The sequence below is a fragment of the Hypanus sabinus genome, chromosome 4 (genome assembly GCF_030144855.1).
Source record: "Hypanus sabinus isolate sHypSab1 chromosome 4, sHypSab1.hap1, whole genome shotgun sequence".
Lineage (NCBI taxonomy): Eukaryota > Metazoa > Chordata > Chondrichthyes > Myliobatiformes > Dasyatidae > Hypanus > Hypanus sabinus.
Genome location: NC_082709.1, coordinates 75,449,529 through 75,472,898, shown reverse-complemented (window position 1 = coordinate 75,472,898; position 23,370 = coordinate 75,449,529). Strand labels below are relative to the sequence as shown.

Here is a 23,370-nt window from a genome sequence, read left to right as displayed (position 1 = left end):
ACGAGCTTCCAGTAGAAGTGGTCATTTAAAATAAAATGGATAGGTATACGGACAGGAAATGAATGGAAGGTTATCAGCTGAGTGCAGGTCGGTGGGACTAGGTGGAAGCAAGCGTTCAGCATGGACTAGAAGGGCTGAGATGGCCTGTTTCCATGCTGTAATTGTTATATGGTTGTAGATGCTGAAAATTCAAAGCAGCACACACAAATTGCAGGAGGAACTCACAATTTGAGTATGCAAGAAAGGACTGAAGAACTCACAGGACTGAAGAAAGATTTCAACCCAAATTATTGACTGTTTGTTCATTTCCACGGATGCTGCCTGATCAGCTGAGTTTTTCCAGCACTGCTTTCAATTTCCTATATTGTCACTCTGCTGGAATCAAAACTAATACAGGAAATGTTGGAAACACACAGCAAGTCAGGCAGCATTCGTGGGAAAAGAAGCAAAGTCAACGTTTCAGTTGAAGATCCTTGGTCAGAACTTGGAAACAGAAGAAAGGAGCTTTTTAAGCTGGATGGAGGATGTCTCTGATGGGATAAAACCAGGGGGGATGAGCTGTAAACTAAGCTGACTGGTCAGTGAATGAATGGAGCAGTTGGAGGCTGAGAACATAGTTAAAGGAATGCAGGAATTGCAAAATACAGATGAAAAAGACAATGTGGAGTCATTTTGCAGGAAGACTGAGTTATGACAGTGTCTACAGTGTTGTGTAGAAAATATCCTTATCTGGCCAAGGTTGAGTCGGTGAGGCTCTAACTCTAACACAGGATGCATCAGCATTTAACTAAAGGTCCCAGGTCTACGTGGCATTATCCAGGTATGGTTCACATGTGCCTGGATTTTGGCCTATACATTATGTAGTGAGTCAGGCACCCCATATTCTCATCTCCACTCTCCTCCTCCCACCAGTCCAAGTTCATGACCCCAGTATGAAGAACATTGAATATTCCAAGTTCAGGTAACCCACATGTCCCCAACGCTCTTTCCTTTGTCTCTGACACTCACCTGTCCTCTTAGGTTTTTTCTCACTTTCTTCGTTATTCCTATCTCCTGCCCCGACTGATTCCACCTACCCACCATTCCTCCCCCCACTGATGCTGCTGTGTACGGAGGTCATGAATTTGGACTGGTGGGAGTCCAGATGCAGGGTCTTGGGTGCCTTTTGCTTCCGCAGATGCTGCTTGACCCACACAGCTCCTTCAGCATTGCGCTTTTGTTCCACGACCCTCAACTTTATGACCTCTTCAATCTTAAAGACCCTAAGACATAAAGGCAGAATTTGCTCCTCCATTCCAACACATCTGATTCATTATCCCAGGGATTGCCTGCTGCCCCAGAACCCAGTGGAGCCTCCTGCACACATAGAGCCCCTTCCACTTCCCAGGTGGTTAAAAACCCAGCAGTGAATCTTGGCTTGTTGAGTGGAGGAGTACAGAGAGAGTGAGTCAGGCTATGGTGCTAAAGGAAGGAACCTGGGGGAGCTTACTAGATAGAAGGCCCTTTGTCTGTACCTGGTGAAGCTGTTTCCTGGATGCAGTAGTTGTTTGTTGTATGGATGATCCAAGGCTCTGCAGAAAGCACACAGTTTGATTCTCCATTGTGCTCATGCTCTCAGGCAGTTAAGGGTGCTTTCATTAATTGCATGGGTTCTGGAGTCATTGATGATGAGGGTCCTGCATCCTGAACTGGTTTTGGGAATGGAACTGGGCTTCTGGCTGATGATCTGGAGGCTCATTCCATGAGACGCTTGTCAATTTGTAAGGGGAGAGTTCAGATATGCCCTCTTCATTCTTCATGTATTGGGTATAGGTGTACCTAATAAAGTTCACCTAATGCAGTGGGAGTTGTTATCCTTCTGCATCCTTTGGCAATCTTCTACACCATACACAATGTCAATAATCTCCATATTGTTTGCAAACTTATTAATTAACCACCAGCATTTATATCCAGATCCATTCATAGACCTACAAACACAGCAGTTGCAGTTCCTCTTTCTGAAGCTGGCTTCCTTCCAAAGGCTGCAAAGACACTTCCCTTATCTCTGATTCCTCACACAGCCGCTTTCCACTGCAGCTCCTCAAGTACCACACATCGTATGTCTGGGGCATAGAGATTCTTCATTCACCCAACTACTTTCATTCTATATATTTATTTTGTGTATATTTTTAAAAGATTTCTTTTAAACTACCTTTATTAAGAAGCAACAGCAAATGGCTTGCTACAGTGAAGGTGCATGGTGTTTCACATAAGTGCTCTCATCTCCAACATTTCTCCCAGTTAATATAGTACAGAGGAAGTCTGCTGGCACTCACAGGTCAGTGGATCTCTGACCATGAGGAGTGTGCCATCAGTGCCCATCCACCTCTGAAGAAGACCAAGGAATAGGTCTGCATAGACAGAATAAGATGTAGAGATCATCCAGTTGATGGCTTAATGGGGCAGTTTGAGAGACAGAGTCTAAAAGGTTGAAAACTGCTGGGTAACAAGATGTGCCCAATGTGTCTGGCTGTGCTGAAAGGGAGCTTTAGCCAGGGTTGGATGAGTTCTGGCAGGATGGCCGGTTCTGACAGACACAGGGAGAGCAAGTTGCCCAAAGTTGAGGCATTCCATCCTGAGACCAAAAAAACTGCAACCAGCTGACAATGACAAGTTTCTGCCCCTCAAGCTTTCATTGGGGCTGGTTGTGATAGTGTAGGAGGCCACGGACCAAAAGGCTGGTGCAGAAGTGAGATGCAGACTTAAAGCAGTAGGGAAGCAGTGGTGCAGGAAGGAAGGGTTCAGGTTTTTGGATAATTGGTCTTTGTTCCAGGGACATTGGGATCTGTTTTGAAGGGACGGTCTACATCTGAACTGGAGGGGTACTAACATTCTTGCGGGAATGTTTGCCAGTGCTGCTCAGGGGGGTTTAAACTAGATATGCAGGGGGCAGGGATCCAGAATACGAGAGAAGATGATATGATGAAGGATAAGGGACAGGTGGGGAATACACATTTCCCAAATATTAATTGTGTAAAGGAGAAAGGTGAGACAGAACATGTGTTGGAAAAGTTACATGTACAGAGGGTTGGTCAGAAGGGGCATGGGGTTAAATGTGTAGAAGGTTTGGGTGATCTTGAGAAGGTCATCAAAATTCAAGCTGTAATTAGCCCGATGGAAGTTCAAGGAGCTGGGTTAGGTACAATAGACAGTGTTTTAAGCAAAGAGAGGAGGAATGGGCTAAGAATTCTATACTTGAATGCGCGTAGTGTCAGAAATAAGACAGATGAGCTTGAAGCTCAGATGAAAATGGGGAACTACGATATTGTTGGGATAACGGAGACATGACTGCAAGGGGATCAGGCCTGGGAATTGAGTGTACCAGGGTATACGTGCTATCGTAGAGACAGAAATATTGGTAGAGGGGGTGGGGTGGCCCTGTTGGTGAGGAATGAGATTCAGTCCTCAGCAAGAGGTGACTTGGGAACAGGGGAAGTAGAGTCTGTGTGGATTGAGCTGAGGAACAGTAAGGGTAAAAAGACCCTAATGGGTGTTGTGTACAGGCCCCCAAACAGTAGCGTGGATATTGGGTACAAGTTGATTAGGGAGTTAACATTGGCATGTGCTAAAGGTAATGCAGTCGTTATGGGAGATTTCAACTTGCCGGTGAACTGGGAGAATCAGGTAGGTGCTGGACCCCAGGATAGGGAGTTTGTGGAGTGTCTAAGGGATGTATTTTTGGAACAGCTTGTGCTTGAGCCAACCAGGAACGAGGCTATTTTGGACTTGGTGATGTGTAATGAACTGGAATTGATAAGTGATCTTGAAGTAAAGAAACCATTAGGAAGTAGTGATCATAACATGATAAGTTTTTATCTACAATTTGAGAGGGATAAGGGCAGATCAGAGGTGTCAGTGTTGCAATTAAATAAAGGAGACTACAGAGCCATGAGAGAAGAGCTGGCCAAAGTTAAATGGGCAGATGCCCTGGCAGGAAAGACAGTGGATCAGCAGTGGCAGATATTCTTGGGGATAATACAAAAGATGCAAAAGCAGTTCATTCCAATGAGAAGGAAGGATTCAAAGAGGGGGAAGGGCCACAAAGGAAGTCAGAGATTGTATAGCATTAAAGAAAAAGAAGTATGACAGGGCTAAGATGAGTGGGAATACAGATGATTGGGAAAGTTTTAAGGAACAGCAGATCTTAACTAAAACAGCAATACGGAGAGAAAAAATCAGGTATGAGCTCAGTCTAGCCAGGAATATAAAAGGGGATAGCGAAAGCTTTTTTAGCTATGTGAAGAGAAAGAAGATAGTTAAGAACAATGTTGGCCCCTTGAAGAATGAATTGGGAGAAATTGTTATGGGAAACAGGGAAATGGCAACAGAATTTAATGCGTACTTTAGATCTGTCTTCACCAGGGAGGACACAAGCAATCTCCCAGATGTATGGATGGGCCAGGGTCATAAGATATCAGAGGAATTGAAAGAGATTGACATTAGGAAAGAAACTGTGATGAGTAGACTGATAGGACTGAAGGCTAATAAATCCCCGGGTCCAGATGGTCTGCATCCGAGGGTTCTAAAAGAGGTGGCTCAGGAAATTGCGGATGCATTGGTAATCATTTTCCAATGTTCCTTAGATTCAGGATCAGTTCCTGAAGATTGGAGAGTGGCTAATGTTATCCCACTTTTCAAGAAGGGAGGGAAGGAGAAAACAGAGAACTATCGCCCTGTTAGCCTAACGTCAGTCGTGGGGAAGATGCTTGAGTCCATTATTAAGGACGAAATAGTGGCATATCTTGATGGCAGTAATAGGATTAGGCCGAGCCAGCATGGATTTACCAAGGGCAAATCATGCTTGACTAATCTGTTGGAGTTTTTTGAGGGTGTAACAAGGATGTTAGACGAGGGTAAGCCAGTGGATGTAGTGTACCTAAATTTTCAGAAGGCATTTTATTAAGGTGCCACATAGGAGATTGGTGAGTAAAATCAGAGCTCATGGCATTGGGGGCAGGGTTTCAACATGGATAGAAAACTGGTTGGCAGATAGAAAGCAAAGGGTAGCAGTGAATGGGTGTTTCTCGGACTGGCTGGAGGTGACTAGTGGGGTACCACAGGGCTCTGTATTGGGACCACAGCTCTTTACGATTTATGTCAACAATTTAGATGAGGGCATTGAAAACTATATCAGCAAGTTTGCTGACGATACTAAACTGGGTGGCAGTGTGACATGCGAAGAGGACGTTAGGAGAATACAGGGAGACTTGGATAGGCTGGGTGAGTGGGCAGATACTTGGCAGATGTCATTCAATGTGAATAAATGTGAAGTTATCCACTTTGGAAGCAGGAACAAGAGGGCAGAGTATTGTCTGAACAGTGTAGAGTTAGGTAAGGGAGAAATGCAAAGAGACCTAGGAGTCCTAGTTGATCAGTCAATGACGGTGAATGAGCAAGTGCAACAGGCAGTGAAGAGGGTAAATGGAATGTTGGCATTTATTACAAGGGGAATTGAGTACAAGAGCAAGGATGTCCTTTTGCATTTGTACAGGGCCCTGGTGAGACCACACCTGGAATATTGTGTACAGTTTTGGTCTCCAGGTTTAAGGAAGGACATTCTGGCAGTTGAGGAAGTGCAGCGTAGATTCACTAGGTTGATTCCTGGGATGGCAGGGCTGTCTTACGCAGAGAGATTGGAGAGATTGGGCTTGTACACGCTGGAATTGAGGAGATTGAGAGGGGATCTGATTGAAACGTTTAAGATAATTAAAGGGTTTTATAGGATTGAGGCAGGAAATATGTTCCAGATGTTGGGAGAGTCCAGTACCAGAGGGCATGGATTGAGAATAAGAGGTCAGTTATTTAAAACAGAGTTGAGGAAAAACTTCTTCTCCCAGAAAGTTGTGGAGGTGTGGAATGCACTGCCTCGGAAGACGGTGGAGGCCAATTCTCTGGATGCTTTCAAGAAGGAGCTAGATGAGATATCTGATGGATAGGGAAATCAAGGGATATGGTGACAAGGCAGGGACTGGGTATTGATAGTGAATGATCAGCCATGATCTCAGAATGGCGGTGCAGACTCAAGGGGCCGAATGGTCTACTTCTGCACCTATTGTCTATTGGAACAAGAACCTCTGGACAAGTCCTGTGGACAGAGCACAACTGCTCCACAACTTCTTCATTCTCCTCTTTCCCTTTGTCATAAGTCGGGTGTTGAATCAGGACCCAACTGCAGGGTACAGACACTGGAGTCCCGGAAACAGGATGAGACGGAACCCAAGGACGGGACGGGATGCAGTCTAGGCAGGGGAAGCAGGACCAGGATGAGGGATTGGGAACAAGGAGCCTCGGGTGGACTCCGAGCCCGAGATTGGACAAGGACCCAGAACCTGGGTCTCGCCTCGGGTTCAGACCTCCAAACTCAGGCGAAGACGTGACAAGGCTTGGCTAGAAGCTAGAGGCTAGAGGCTTGGGTCGAGGCTTGAGGCTTGAAGGTTGGGTCGAGGCTGGAGGCTGCAGGCTTAGAGCTTGGGGAACTCGAAGGCTGGAGCTAGGGGCATACTAGGAACTGTACATCAACATGGAGCCAGGACTTATCTTCTGACAAGCCAGGACTCATCTATAACTCCACACCAAAGTGGGGCAGGACCATCCATCAGGTAGCAGCAGAACAGCCTGACATACCCAACGGAGGCAAAGACAAGACAAGACAGATTCTCCCTGCAGGGCAATGGCAGAACAGCCTGACTTACCCCACAGGGGCGAGGACAGGAAGAGACAAACACCAAGGAACGACAGACAGTTCCACCTCTGCATCGGGGTAGCTTCGAGTAGCTGTTACGACCAGCAGCCTTGGCTGGCTATGGATGCAGCCAGATCCCTACCTAACTCAGAGTGGCCGACAGCCACCCAGCTGGCCCAGGAATCAGCTGAATCCATACTGCAATGTCTGCTCCAACTACTACCAGCAAGACTCCCAGAAACCATGGTTCAAACAAGATGACCGACCGACCCCAACCACACTCAATGCCAGGGCCACTTATATTCCCAGTTCCAATATGAGCCTCAGGTGTTTCTGGTTAAGTCCAACCGCAGCAAGGGACCGCCGGAAAACCCGGAGTCCGCGGACCGGACCACGGACTTCAGACTGAACCACCACACCCTATCATTATTTCTTCTCAAGAAGAGGAGGACATGCCTAATTTGATCTTCTAAGCTTGCCTCCCTGCTCTGTACTCTAGCTTTCTGTGGTCCATGTTCTCACCTGGCCTTCATACTATCTTATCTCCAGGTTGCGAGTGGGGGGAGATTAAGAACTGGAGAATGTAGGTTTCAGGTGAGAGGGGAGAGATTTAATAGGCACCTAAGCAAGCTGCTAGAGGACGTGTTGGATGCAGTTACATTAACTGTATGCGGACAAGTACGTGGATAGGAAAGTTCTGAGAAAGGCTCATCAATCCAACACATTAATTCTGTTTCTGTTCCACCAGATACTGCCTGACCTGCTGAGTATTTCCAGAATTTTCTGCTTTTTAAAATTTTTCAGCATCCGCAGGATTTTTTTTTTCATTTTCTGTGATGGGTTTCTCCAGTGCAGAGGAAGCCAGACAGTGAACTTCAGATGCAGTTCACTGGACTGGGAGGAGTGCAAGTGAATCACTGCCCCATGCAAAGGGAGTGTTTGGAACGCTGGATGCTGAGAAGGGAAAGGTTGAAAGGACAGGTGGTAAATGAGGAAACAAGTTGGCTGCAAAGAGGGTGATGGATGGAGGGAGGGAGAATGCATAGCTGTCAGACAGAGTGAGGACAGCGCTGCAGGGAGACACCACTTTTCAATCTGGTTTCCAGTTTACTGAGGGCAACGACAGAGAGCGAGACAACAATCAAAGGGATTGCAAGGCTGTGAAATGCAGGCCAGTCAAAGCTGTTACCAAAACCTGAAGGCAAAGGACAAGAGCTGTAATTCCACACTAAGGCCAGATTTTAGGATATTATTTCAGGCATTGAACTTGTACTGAGAAAGTTTAAATCAAGGGTAATGTTTCAATGATGTTTTAAGAAGTTCCTATAAAATTGCGTTCTGTGACATCAATATTTGATTTGCAGATGTTGGAATTGAGATTCCAATTGTATGTGTTGCCCTTGAAGGTGGTCCTGGAACATTGAGTGTAAGTCAATCCACACTTATATTTTCCCTTTCTTGTTTTGGGACATCCTTATCAACTCTGTCCATTATGTCATTAAACATTTTACCCAATTGCTTCAATACAATTTACCCTGTACAAATCTATGCAGGCTTTCTATGCCTCGATCCATTTTCCTGCAGATGACTGTCAATGCCATCCTGGATCGATATTTCTAAAAACTCTGCACTGCTGAAATTAAATTACCTCAATCAGAATCAGGTTTATTATCACTGGGACACACATCATGTGAAATTTGTTGTTTTGAGACTGGCTTATTTCCTTACTTTCATCCTTGAACAAGGGATGAATGCTCACCACTCTCAAGCTTTCCAACATCATTCACATATACAGTACATGATTTCATCCCAGTATCTGGTCCTGGTGACTTATGTTAAAATAAGAGGTCAATGAAGAGTCTTATACCTATAACATAGACTACAACACCATAAGATATAGGAGCAGAATTAGGCAATTTGGCCCATCAAGTCTGCTTTCACTGGCTCCAGTAAAATCCTTGCATTGGCCTAATCCAGTATAATTTGTTTTCCCTGTTCTGTTTCATATTTTGCCTTTAATTTGATCTTTCCATTTTCTCTCTTCCTCTTCCCAATACACCACCATTGACTGGAATCTTTGATCTCCTAACTAACAACTCATGCCTCCCTTCCAACTATTATTCCCTCAGGTTCTCAAATTAGTTTGACACCTACCCACCACCCCCACCCCACACACGGTAACATTGCTGCTCTGCCTGTTAAGGTGAAACCTACCTGGCCAGTAGAGGTCCTACCTGCTTCAGAAATGGTCCCACCTCCTCAGGATCTAAAGCACTCTTTCCTACACTGGTTACAAATGTGTGCATCCATCTTCTAGGGTCCTTCTTCTGTACTCACCTACACATGGCACCGAGCTGCTACTTTTTAACCCTTTTCTACACTCCCAAAGCTCTATCCACAAGAACCCACCTCTTTCCTTACCCATATCCTTGGCATTGATACACACAACTTCTGGCTGTCTCCCACCCACCCCTTTAAGATGTTCAGTGGCATCCTTGACTGAGCTGTACCATCTCAGAGACACATCTGTAAACACAGAAATGCTTTTCTGTTCCTCCCTGATTACCAAAGACCTCTCCAGTTTCTACTTCTCCTGTGCAACCAGGGCACATCCCTACCTCTGGCTGCACTTTCCTTGCTTCCTCAGTTCTACCTGCAGGACCTCTTCGGTTGCTCAACCTCTGATGTTGGGGTTAAAACAACAGGTCTTCATTGTTTCTTAGAATCATAGAGTCACTCAACTCAACTTGTTAATATCATGGATTCATAGAGCAATACACTACAGATTCAGGCCATTTGGCCCAACAAGTCCATGTTGACCATGGTGCCCCCACATTTAGTCCCAATTTTGTGCATTCAAACCATAACCCTGTAATTCACCTCACTCCATGTATTTATCTCAGTGCTTCTTACATGATAATTATTTTACCTGCCTCTCACTTCCTCTGGCATGACTTTCCAAATATTTGCCACCCTCTGAGTGAAAATATTTCCCCTCAAGTCCCTTTTAAATCTGTCTCCTCTCACCCTGAATCTGTGCCCCAAGTTTTTGATTAACCTACCCTTGGGAAAAGGATACTGCCATTGCTTTATCTATGACCCTCATTTTATAAACCTCTTTAAAACCACCCATCATTTTCCTCTGCTCTGAAGATAAAGACCTAGCTTATAACTCAGGTTCACCAGTCCCAGCAACAACCTCATAAATCTTTCCTGCACACTTTCCAGTTTAACCACATCTTTGCTGTGATAGAATAAACAAAACTATACATAGTCCTCCATGTGTGGCCTCACTATCAACTTATACAACTGTTCAATGCCTTGATTGATGAAGACTATCGTGCTAAATGCCTTTTCCACCAACCATTCACATGTAACACCACTTTGACCAGACTGTAGACTCATACTCCTGGGTTCTCTGTTCCACCACACTCCCTAGACTGCAACCATTCATAGTACAAGACTCACACTGGTTTGATTTTACAAAATGTATCACCTTACACTTAACTGTACTGAAATCTAGTTGCAGCTCCTCAGCCCACTTCTTTAACTGAGCAAGGCCCCCCTGTAATCTGTGATAACAATTAGCAATACCAGTTAATCTTGTGTCTCCTGCAAGCTTACTGATCAAGCCGTGAGCATTCACACCTGCAACCAAGTTAAAGAAATAACCAATAACAAGGTTCACAACACTGACCCCAGCGGAGCACTACTGGTCACCAGCCTGAGTTGCAACCCTCCGCTTCGTATCCTACTGACAATTTTGAATCTACCTAACTAGCTCTGCTTGGATTCCAGGGGGCCTAAAGCTCCAGACCAGCCTACTATGTGGGACCTAGTAGAAGGCCTCACTAAAGTCCATATAAACAATATCCACTCCCCTAACTTCATCTACCTTTTTGGTTACATCTGCACAAGACCCAAAAACATACATCAAGCTTGATCACTTAAGATAAATGTGTGATGCTTACTATTTTTCTATCTTGGGTATGAATCATGAACATTTGATGCTTGGAGTGGGGAATGTGTAAAACATGTATAAACGATCACCTCTTGTTTTTTTGCTCTGTGATGGTCATTCTTGTCTTGCAGACAATACATAGTGCGATAAGCAATGGGACTCCTTGTGTCATTGTGGAGGGTTCAGGCCGAGCGGCTGACGTACTGGCTGCAGCAGCCAATTTACCTATGATGCAGATTACCATCTCCTTCATTCAGAAGCAGCTGCGCACGTTCTTCGCTGACTGCTACAACACGTTCTCTGATCAAGATATAATACTATGGACCAAAAAGGTACAAGACTGGCCCCTCATTGGAGCCTCCCTCATCTCGTAGGAAGGTCCGACACGCTGTATGTTTCCCCTTGTACTACATGTCTGAATGTTGTGTTTAATATGCCTTTGGAAAATTCAGACACGCAACATCCTCCACAATCCAGCAAACAACAAAATCAATTCGCAGTGACACCTGAACCAGTCTCAGAATTGTGGTTCTTTTATGCATTCTGAATGCTAATTAATATCATGTATCATCAGCTTCCAGATATTTGATCTTTGATCCCTGACTCAAAGTCTCTAACATATCATTCACTTCTTACTTGATACAGGTAGGTTTCTGTGCACAATTAATTTCAGAGATATTGCCAAGGCCCTTGGCCAGCACCAGTAAAGCTCTAAGTTCGGTTCATGTCATGAAATATGGATGTGGCGAAGTTCTTTCCCATGGTGGGGGAGTCTAGTACAAGAGGGCATGACTTAAGGATTGAAGGGTGCCCATTCAGAACAGAGATGCGAGGTAATTTTTTAGCCAGAGGGTGGTGAATCTGTGGAATTTGTTGCCACGGGCAGCAGTGGAAATCAAGTCATTGGGTGTATTTAAGGCAGAGATTGATAGGTATCTGAGTAGCCAGGGTATCAAAGGTTATGGTGTGAAGGCCAAGGAGTAGGACTAAATGGGAGAATGGATCAGCTCACGATAAAATGGCGGAGCAGACTCGATGGGCCAAATGGCCAACTTCTGCTCCTTTGTCTTATGGTCTTATGTTTAAATCTGCTGCTCCAACTTACTTTTGCTAACGACATCAGACCTAGTCCTCTGATTGTGACACCAAACCCTACGTTCAAAGTTCAAGGTTTAAAGTAAATTATCAAAGTACATATATGTTATCACATACAAGCATGAGATTCATTTTCCTGTGGGCATACTTAGCATATATATAGAATAGTAATTATAACAGGATCAATGAAAGGTCAACCAGAGAGCAAAAGAAAGCAAACTGTGCAAATGAAAATATAAGTAAATTACAAGAACATGAGATAACAAGATAGAGTCCTTAAAGTGAGATCATTGGCTGTAGGAACATTTCAATGGATGGGCAAGAGAGTGTCGTTGTCCCCTTTTATTCAAGAGTCTGATGGTTGAGGGGTAGTAACTGTCCTTGAGCCTGGTGGTTAACGTCCTCTGGCTCTCGTTCCTTCTGCCTGATGGCAGCAGTGAGAAGAGAGCATGGCCTGGGTGGTTGGTATCTCAGATAATGGATGCTGCTTTCCTACGACAGCATGCTCAGTAGTTGGGAGGGATTTACCCATGATGTACTAGGCCAAATCCACTACCTTTTGTAGGATTTTCCATTCAAGGATGGTGGTATTTCTATACTAGGATGTGATGCAACCAGTCAATACACTCTTCACTACGTATCTATAGAAGTTTGTCGAAGTTTTAGATGCCATGCTGAATCTCCATAGACTCATAAAGTAGAGGCACAGCTGTGCTTTTTTTGCAATTGTGCTTACATGCTGGATCCAGGACAGACCCTCTGAAATAGTAGTTGCTGACCCTCTCCATCACTGATCCTCCGATGAGGACTCACTCATGGAAATATGGTTTTCCTCTCCTAAAGTCTACAATCAGTTCCTTGGTCTCGCCGACATCGAGGTTGTTGTTGTGACACCACTCAGCCAAATTTTCACTCTGATGCTGATTCATCACCCCCTTCAATTCAGCTCACGGTGGTGTCATCAACAAACTTCAATGTGGCACTGGAGCTCTGCTGTGCCACACAATCATAGGAGAAAAGCAAGTAGTGCAGGAGGCTAAACACACAGCTCTGTGGTGTGTCTGTGCTGAAAGTGCACCTATGTCCTCTGATTGTGACATCAAGCCAATGTCCTCCAATTGTTGATCCTTTTGCAAATGCAAACAAGTTTCTTCCTTATTAAACCCTTCACAACTTATTCAATCTCTGTCTGGTTCTGAAGTTGATCTGTATGACTGAACATCAAAAGTAGCAGGATCTGGAATCAATTTATCAAGCCTTGCCTTCGTCTGCTGACCGGACTTGCCTTGGCAGCGGAGGAGGTCCCCAGTCAAAGCTTCTTTACGCTGGGGTGCTTCCCCTGCATACTGGGGACCTGGAGTGGAAGGTGTTGCATTGGGCAGTCCTGTATAACAGATTCATGAGCAGGTTCACTGACACCCCTCCCAGCTGTCTATTCTGTGGCCAGAGGAGTCAGTGTACCAAGCGTACACGGTACGTGAGAGGTTACAGCCACTGTTTGAGTTTCTCAGGGGGCTTTTGCTGAGTTTCTGGCTGCACTTCAGTCCCGTGCTCCTCATATACGGGTACCCAGTGCGGAAGGCGACTGGTCATGAGGAGGATCCCCTGGTAGGCTTGCTCCTGGGCCTGGCCAAGATGGCTACACATGGGTCTAGGCAGCAGAAGGTGGAGAGTACTGCCCAGGTTGACTGCCTGCCCCTTTCCCGAGGATATGTCCGTGCCCGGCTGTCCTTGGACAAGGAGCATGTGGTCATGGCGGGCTTATTGGGGGATTTCCATGAGCAGTGGTCCCCCCGCAGTATAAGCTGTTTTAAGGACGGTAGTAACGGTATAGAGATTTGAGTGTAACTACTGTCTTGTAAATATTGTCTTGTGTCTACGTGTTGTAAATAAACTTTTAGAGTTTTGATTAAAAAAAACACCGTTTTTCCACCCATACTGACCCAGATTGGTCACTCTGTGTAACACCACATCTCCACCCATACTGACCCAGATTGGCCTCTGTGTAACACTGACCCACAGGTACAGGTACTGAAAAAGGGATGCTTTGTCTTCAATGGCCATAGTATAGAATATGAGACCTGGAATGTAATGTTACAACTTTATACAACATTGATTGGGCCATTTTTGGAATATTGAGTGCAGTTCTAGAACATCTCAGGAAGCAGCACAACTCGCCCATGCCAACCAAGATGCACATCTATTCCAATCCTGTTTGCCTGTGTTTAACCCATATCCTTCCTATTCCTAAGCCAGTGCCCCTTCAAGTAATGTACCTGTCTCTGACAATTCATTCCATACACTGATCACAAGGCGAAAGTGGAAAGGACAGCTGAGGAGTAAGTTATGAAAAACTTGCCCCTCCCATTCCCTTTTCCTTCTCACCTTAAGGCTCTAGTTTTAGGTTCTCCTACCCTGGTAAAAAGACTGTTACCACCCAACTTATGTATACCCCTCATGATTTTATAAACCTCTTTAAAGACCTTCATTTCTGTGATCTCAATCCTGACGAAGTCCTGATGAAGGGTCTCGGCCCGAAACGTCGACTGTACTCTTTTCCATAGACATTGTGATCTTCTCTGTGTGAGCCCCAAACAGAGCTCTCACAATGCCTACCAAATTATGACACAGAGGGAACTCAAGCCACTACTGCAAGCAAGATGCTGGAAGAACTCAGCAGATCATGCACCATCTGTGGAAGGAAATGGACAGGTGTCTTTTGGGTCATTGTTATCTGGCAGACTAACCCTTACCTTGTAGAAATCCATCTGCACACTCGGATACTTCCCCTTACCTACCCTGGACCACCACCCCCTGATGATTATGAAGCCACTTTGTCCCTGACCAAATCACTTCCAGAGATCTCTCCTCCACGGCCTCCAGCCTGAAAGCTTCCCAACCCCACACTGTTTGTTTCCATCTCCACCCAGCCCAGACGAAGAGTCATTACTGAAATGTCCACTGTCTATTTTCCTCCATAGATGGTGGCTAAACCACCAGGTTTCCCCAGTGCAGTCACTTGTAATTCTGCCACGAGAGATGGATTTTACTGAGACCAGCTCTGCAAAGTGAAAGTCTATCTCTCCTCTTTTTAATATTGGCTTTTTTTCAAGCCAATTTTAAATTAAACTAGGTTGAAAATCTCTTTCAAGTTGCTTTAACAGTCACCTTACTGTGAATACCTACAAGAAAATGAATCTCAGGGTAGAACACGGTGACGTATACATGCTTTGATAATAGATTTACTTTGACATTGACATATCTATCCAGCAAGAGTTACTCACAAATGCCTAAACTCACTCAGTTGTAAACTCAGTGGAGGTGTGTTGGGATTGAGTTTCTGGTTAGAACCAGGATTGGCTGCAGGCTATCCCTATTCCTGCTGAGGACAACCATCACTCCACACTGTGCAGGTTGCTGATGTTTGCCTGTCAGACCTGTTACCCGAACCCTTGTACTCAGGCTAATTAAGTCATGAGGTAACAAAAGTTCATGGTGCTACCATAAGATGAAGACAGAGCCACGGTAGCTACACGGTTAATGTAATGCTATTACGGTACCAGCAACCCATGTTGAGTTCCGCCACTGTCTGTAGGGAGTTTGAATTTTCTCCCCATGACTGCAAACGTGGGTTTTCTCCTATGTTCCAAGGACATATGAATTAGTAGATTAATTGGCTGTAATTGGGCTCATTGGGCTGGAAGAGTCTGTTAATGTGCTGTATCTATAAATAAAATAAAAACAGAAATGAAAGCTGAGGTTTACTGAGCTATGGGGAAATGCAGATGGTCTGTTCTCTGAATGTGACATAATATGGAAAGGTTGTGGGGTGTGGGGTTTAGCCTCAGGTAGTGACGGAGGAGGGGTGTAGGGTCCGAAGGAACAGGGGGCAGGTCTCTAGTAAAGGGGCAAAGAGCTGGTAGAAAACTAGTGATGCTGGTGGGTAACACAACACTCATTATTTTATATTCAGAGTTGTTCCTGGATTTTCCCTCAACCATAAAGCTGTTGTGCTCCCTGTTTTCGAATCTGTTATCAGTCCCTCTGGTGAAATTCACCATGCCTTGTCTCCCCCCCCCCCCCCCCCCCAGGTCCAAGACATCATCAGGATGCAGGATCTTCTGACTGTTTTCCAAGCAGATGCATCAGGGAACAATGATTTGGATGTTGCCATTCTTCAAGCCTTATTGAAAGGTGAGTGAATGGGGGGCTGAGAGGTAGAGTGGGCGAGGCACTGGGTGGGCTACTGGCCTCATGTACTGAATGGCATAAAGACTCTCCTGTACTGAGCTAGTCCCATTGGCCCATCTTTCGATCATATCCCTCTAAACCTTTCCTATCCATGTACCTGCTCAAATGTCTTTTAAATATTGTTAATGTGACTGCTTCAACCACATCCTCCGGCAGCTCATTCCATATACTGATCACACTGGATGAGAAAGTTGCCACTCATGTCCATTTTAAGTCTTTCCCCTCTCAGCTTAAATTTATATAAGTGGCCACATTACTAGGTATCCCCTGCACCTAATAGAGTGGCCACTGGGTGTACGTCCATGGTCTTCTGCAGGTGTAGCTCATCTACTCAAGGTTTGATATGCTGTGTGTTCAGAGATGCTCTTCTGCACACTATTGTTGTAACGCTTGGTTGTTTGAATTACTCTTGCCTTCCTGTCAAGTAGAACCAGTCTGACCTCTCTCACTAACGGGAGCTTTTGCCCGCAGAACTGCCACTCACTGGATGCTTTTGTTTCGTCTTTCACACCTTTCTTTGTAAATTCTAGAGACTGCTTGGCATGAAAATCCCAGGAGATCAGCAGTTTCTGAGATACTCAAACCACCCTGTCTGGCACCAACAATCATACCATGATCAAAGTCACTTGGATCACATTTCTTCCCCATTCTGGAGTTTGGTCTGAAAAACAACTGAGCCTCCTGACCATGCCTGCATGCTTATCGCATTGAGTTCCTGCCGCATGATTGGCTAATTAGATATTTGCATTCATGTTGAGGTGTATCTTATAAAGTGGCCACTGCGTGTATACCCTCTAGTTTTAGATTCCCCTACCCTAGGAAAAATACTGTGACCTTAACCAATAGTACATCTGCAACATGATGTCCCAACTTTGTACTCAGTGCCCCAAATGATGAAGGCAAACATGCCTTATGCTTTCTTCACCACTCTGCCTACCTGCGTCGCCACTTTTAGTTCTTGTTCTTGTACCCAAATGTTCTTGTTCACCTCGATCTCTCCAATCTACAATGTCCCAGTGCGCTGCAATTTACTATGTACATTCTGGCCTGGTTTAACTTCACAAAATCAACACCTCATTTGGAGGCTGAAGACAAAACTGATAGAAGTTTACATTTTTAATTACAAAACTACATGTTATTCATAATAAAATACATAAAGAAAAATAATAAGCACAGTAAAGAAAAGCTCTTTACACACTTTTTTAGTATTCTCGGATCAGTGCATTCAGTAATGTTGAACAAAGCAGCTTTGCTACTCATGTGACCCCCAGGGTGATTCGGCCTCCATTGTATGAGGGACTTCCCCATCCAACTCATCTCTGCAGAAGGACATTAGACTGTGGTCTTCCCCAGTTGCTAGAAGTTTATAAAACCATAAGGTATAGCTAGGGTAGTTAGAATCTTTCCCCAAGGATAGAACTGTCAAAGACACGAAGGTATAGGTTTCAACTGAGAGCGAGAGAATTTAAAGTAGATGTGCAGAACAGGGTTTTTTTTTACTCAGAGAGAGTTACGTGTCTGGATTGTGCTACCACAGAAGGCGGCTGAAGCAGATATAATGAGGCTTTTAAGAGGCTTTTAGATAAATACCTGAATATGCAGTGAATGGAGGCATGTGTATCATGTTTCATCTCAGACAATGGGGAGGATAGACAGGGGCTACAGGGAGGTTGTCAGCCCTAATTTGCAGGAGGCAGGTACCTGGCAGACTGTCAGGAGAGGGAAAGCCTGTGCAGAGTACTCCCGTGGCTATTCTCCTCAATAATAATAGTATACCACTTTGGACACTGTTGTGGGGGGGGGGGGGGAGCGGAAATTGACCTACCCAGTAGAAGCTGTAGTAAGCAGGTCTCCTGCACTGAGTCTGGATCTGTGACTCAGAAGGGAAGTGGAGGTGGGGTGGCGGAGAAGACGCGAGCTGTGGTAATAGAAGATTTGTTGATTAGATGAACAGAGAAGAAGTTCTGTGGACAAGAAGGTGATTCCCCATCAGTTTGTTGCATCTCAAGTGCCAGGGTTAGGGACATCTCGGATCGAGTCCACAGCATTGTCAAATAAGTGACCAGAGGCCGTGGTTCATATCGGTACCAAAAACATGGGTGGGATAGGTGACAAGATCTGCAAAGTGAATTCATGGAGTTAGGTGCTAAGTTCAAGGGTTGTGATCTCAGGATTGCTACTGTGCCACATGCTAGTGAGGCCAGAAATAGGAAGATCATACAGTTTAATATGTGGCTAAGGAATTGATACAAGAGGCAGGGCTTCAGATTTTTGGATCATTGAGCTCTCTTCCAGAGAAGATGGCATCTGTACAGAAGGGACATTGTGCACTTGAAGGGGGAATAATATCCTACAGGAAAGGTTTGCTAGTGCTACACAGGGCTGTGGCTTGTTCAATCTAGAGATGCAGGTGGATGGGAACCAAAGTACCAGAAATGACAGTGGAGTGTTTGTGAAGAAAGAAGTTTTTAAGCCTACATTGTCAGAATAAAAGGTAAGGATAAGGATCTTGGCCTGAAACATTGACTGTTCATTTCCCTCCATGTCTGCTACTTGACCTGCTTAGTCACTGAAGAATGCCTTGCATGTACCACGGTAGCTCAGTGGATAGTGCGATGCTATTATATCTTGGGGTGTCAAAGTTCAGAGTTCAATTTGACGCCACCTGACGCAGACTGTACATCCTCCCCATGGAGTGTGTGGGTTTCCACCCACAGTCAAAAGAATTTCTGGTTGGTAGGTTAACTGTCATTGTAACTTGTCCTGTGATTTGGCTAGGGTTGAATCGGGGGCAGCTCAAAAAGCTAGAAAGGCCTGCTCTGTGCAGCATCTCTAAATCAATAAATAAATTTCAACTCCCACCAAAACAGGCTTTTCCATGATGCATCAGCCAAAAACATTGTAAAATAAATATTTTCCTTTGTGATTTCCAGCTTCCAGCTCCAGTGGGCACCAATGGCAAGAGAACCTGGATCATCAACTGCAGCTGGCTATAGCATGGAACAGACTTGACATTGCCAAGAGCCACATCTTTACTAATGACAAACAGTGGAAGGTGACCTGTTATTTGTTCCTTTCTCTGACCCTTTATTCACTCTGTCTCACACGTACTGTATACGCTCTCTTGTTCCTACATACAATTATCTCTCTTCCCCTCTCCCTCTCTCTCTCTTTCTCTGGATTCACTGGATCCTCCCAGCAAGAACCTCTTCAAATAACTGTTGGAAAATCCTGTCCCTCAAAATTCCCTCCAGTAACTTCCCCACTATTGATGTCAGGCTGACCAGCCTATAGTTCCCTGGCTTGCCCTTCCTCACAAGATCACAAGACAAAGGAGCAGAAGTAGGCCATTCGGCCCATCAAGTCTGCTCCGCCACTCCACCATGAGCTAAACTATTCTCCCGTCTAGTTCCAATTTCCAGCTTTTTCCCCATATCCCTTGATACCCTGACTAATCAGATACCTGTCAATCTCCTCCTTAAACACCTTCAATGATTGGGCCTCCACAGCTCTATGTGGCAATGAATTCCATAAATCCATGACCCTCTGGCTAAAAAAAAATTCTCCTCATCTCTGTTTTAAGTGGGTACCCTCTAATTCTAAGACTGTGACCTCTTGTCCTGGACTCACCCACCAAGGGAAACAGCTTTTCCACCTCTACTCTGTCCAAACCTTTCAAGATTTGAAATGTTTCTATGAGATCCCCTCATTCTTCTAAACTCTAATGAATACAATCCAAGAGCCAACAAACACTCCTCATATGTTAGTCCCTGCATTCCAGGAATCATCCTGGTGAATCTTCTCTGAACTCTCTCCAACATCAGCACATCCTTTCTAAGATAGGGGGCCCAAAACTGCACACAGTATTCCAAATGGAGTCTCACCAATACCCCATAGAGCCTCATCAACACCTCCTTACACTATTCCTCTTGAAATGAATGCTAACAAAGCATTCACTTTCCTTACTGCCAATCCAACCTGGTGGTTAACCTTTAGGGTATCCTGCACTAGGACCCCCAAGTCCCTTTGCACTTCCGATTTTTGAATTTTCTCCCCATCTAAATAATAATCTGCCTGATTGTTTCTTCTTCCAAAATGTACAACCATACATTTCTCAACATTGTATCTCATGTTCCATTTCTTTGCCCACTCCCCTAAACTGACCAAGTCTCTCTGCAACCTTTCCATTTCCTCAACACTTCCTGCTCCTCCACCTACCTTGGTGTCATCTGCAAACTTAGCCACAAAACCACCTAATCCATAATCTAAATCGTCGATATATAGTGTAAAAAGAAGAGGCCCCAACACCGACCCCTGTGGAACACCACTAGTAACCGGAACCAACCAGAATAGGATCCCTGTATTCTCACTCTTTGCATTCTGCCTATCAGCCAATGCTCCACCCATTCCAGTATCCTTTGTGTAATTCCACGGGCCCTCATCTTATTAAGCAGCCTCTTATGTGGCACCTTTCTGTAATGGGGATGACCAAAACTGTACACAGTATGCTAAACATGGCCAAACCAAAGTTTAATATAACTTCAACATGAAGTCCAAAGTTTTATTCTCATAGAATCATAGAGTACTACAGTATGGAAACAAGACCTGCAGTCCTGTCTGTCCACACTGACCAGGGTGCACATGTAAGCTAATCCCATTTGCCTGCATTTGGACCATACCCTTCTAAACCCCTTATCTATTTACTTACTCACTTGTCTTTTAATATTCTTAATGTACCTGCCTCAGCCGCCTCCTCTGTCAGCTCATTCCATATACCCAACACCCTCTGCATGAAGAGGTTGTCACTTAACTCCCTTTTAAATCACTCCCCTTTCACCTCAAGCTGGGCCTGGGGGGAGAAACTGTGTGCTGTCACCCTCTCTAAGCCCCTTACGATTTCATAAGTCTCTGCAAGGCTGCCCTTCAACTCCAGTGCTCCAAGGAATAAAGTCCTGGCCTGTCAAAGCTCCCGTTATAACTCAGGATTTCAAGCCCAGATAACATTCTTGTAAATTTTCTTTGCATTCTTTCCAGCTTAATGACATCATTCTTATGACAGTGTGATCAAAACTGTACATAATACTCCATTTTGTTCAATGGCCACATAACATCCAGCTTCTATCTTCAGTACCCTGCCTGCTGAACGCCAGTGAGACAAATACCTTTTTCACCTCGCTGTCTTTCACTTGTATTGCAAGGTACCACCGTTCCACAGCACTTCCCAGGGCCTAAACGTTCACTGTGGAAGTACTCACGTAGTCTAGTGTAGTTTTGTGTCATTTCATGTAGCACCATGGTCCTGGAGGAACATTGTTTCATTTTTACTGTACCAGCAGTTTATGGTTGAGATGACAATAAAAAGCAACTCAACTTGACTTGACTTCTTTGACATCTTAAAATACAACGCCTCACACTTTTTTGGACTGAAATCCTTTGCCAGTCCTTAGCCCAATTACCCAGCTGATCAAGATTGTCCTGTAATCGTTGATAACTTTATTCTCTGTTTTTGTTACCATCTATTTAGTATCATCCACAAGATTACTAATTGTGCCTTATACATTCTCCTCCAAATTGTCTTTATAAATAACAATCAACTAAGGACCCTGCACGGACCATTTGGCACACCACGACTCACAGGCCTCCCGTTTGAGAAACAAACTTTAACTAAAATTTTTTGCTTCTTACCACCAAGCAACTTAGGAATCCAGCTTGCTAACTCTCCACAAATCCTAGATTAGCTTATTATGAGCAACCCTGTCAAAGATCTTGTTAAGGTCCACTCTGGACTCATCATTACATCTTTGATAAACATTAAGAAATTAATTATTTCCCAAGCACAGATCTATGCAGACCTTCCCTAATCAGTCCATTCAGTCTATATCTATCCAAGCGTTGAAAGGGCCTGCCCTTCAGAATGCCCTCCAGTGACTTATCGCACCCCCACCCCATCCCCAACTGATGTAGACTTAAGAGCACATAGTTCCTGCTTTGGCTGTGAGGTCCTTATTAAATAACGGTGCCCAGTGTCTCAACCAGTGAAGGCAACCATGCAGTGCACTTAACTATTCACATTTCTTGCAATAACAATGAAATGTATCAATAGAAATTGAGACTGAAATTTAGAATGAGGCATGCAAGTGTTAGTCCCAAGGTCATGTTTTAACATTAAGACAAGAGGTGGTTGAAATCTAGAGCTCAGGACACAGCAGGCTGAAATGCAGAAATGTAGAATTGTCGGAGAGGGGTGGGGTGGGGGTGGTTACAGAGCAGAGCCAGTGTTGCACTCGCTCCCATGTAGTTACTGATGAAACCCAGAGCCTGGAGATAGACAGAGCCGGAACATAGAATAACCATATAACCATATAATAATCACAGCACGGAAACAGGCCATCTCGGCCCTCCTAGTCCGTGGCTAAAAGCTTTATTCAGCAAACCACACAGCCAAAAATTGTACAAGGCATTGGTAAGGCCAAATTTGGAATATTGTGTACAGTTCTGGTCACCAAATTATAGGAAAGATATCAACAAAATGGAGAGAGTACAGAGAAGATTCACTAGAATGTTACCTGGGTTTTAGCACCTAAGTTACAGGGAAAGTTTGAACAAGTTAGGTCTTTATTCTTTGGAGCGTAGAAGGTTGAGGGAGGACTTGATAGAGGTATTTAAAATAATGAGGGGGATAGATCGAGTTGACCTGGATAGGCTTTTTCCATTGAGAGTAGGGGAGATTCAAACAAGAGGACATGAGTTGAGAGTTAGGGGGCAAAAGTTTAAGGGGAACACAAGGGGGAATTCCTTTCAACACACACAAAATGCTGGTGGAACACAGCAGGCCAGGCAGCAGCTATAGGAAGAAGCACTGTCGACGTTTCAGGCCGAGACCCTTCGTCAGGACTCAGAATTCCTTTACTCAGAGAGTGGTAGCTGTGTGGAATGAGCTTCCAGTAGAAGTGGTAGAGGCAGGTTCGGTATTGTCATTTAAAGAAAAATTGGATAGGTATATGGACAGGAAAGGAATGGAGGGTTATGGGCTGAGTGCGGGCCAGTGGGACTAGGTGAGTGCAAGCGTCAGCATGGACTAGAAGGGCCGAGATGGCCTGTTTCCGCGCTGTAATTGTTATATGGTTATATCGTTAACAGTGAAACCAGAGCATGACTTTTTAAAGGTCACAAGGAATGAGACATTGTCAGGAACAGAGACCAATCAGAGAAAGTCAGCCTGGGAGTATTCAGCCGACTAATAGGCATTGGTTGCCAACATAGCAAACTCCAAAGCGTTTCACTGTTTTTTGGTGCATGTGACAATGATCAACCACTACGCAATTAACTGATATTCTCTCAC

The 23,370-nt window shown here is 44.6% G+C and overlaps 1 protein-coding gene across 1 annotated transcript in view; it reads left to right on the top strand.

Annotated features, from left to right (window-relative positions):
* trpm2 (transient receptor potential cation channel, subfamily M, member 2) overlaps nucleotides 1-23,370 on the top strand; it is a 172,491-nt gene that overhangs the window by 41,766 nt on the left and 107,355 nt on the right. The window contains exons 8-11 of the mRNA XM_059967444.1: nucleotides 8,086-8,147; nucleotides 10,814-11,014; nucleotides 15,869-15,971; nucleotides 18,962-19,083. Of these exons, the coding sequence (XP_059823427.1) occupies nucleotides 8,086-8,147; nucleotides 10,814-11,014; nucleotides 15,869-15,971; nucleotides 18,962-19,083 (488 nt within the window). The remainder of the gene's footprint in view (nucleotides 1-8,085; nucleotides 8,148-10,813; nucleotides 11,015-15,868; nucleotides 15,972-18,961; nucleotides 19,084-23,370) is intronic.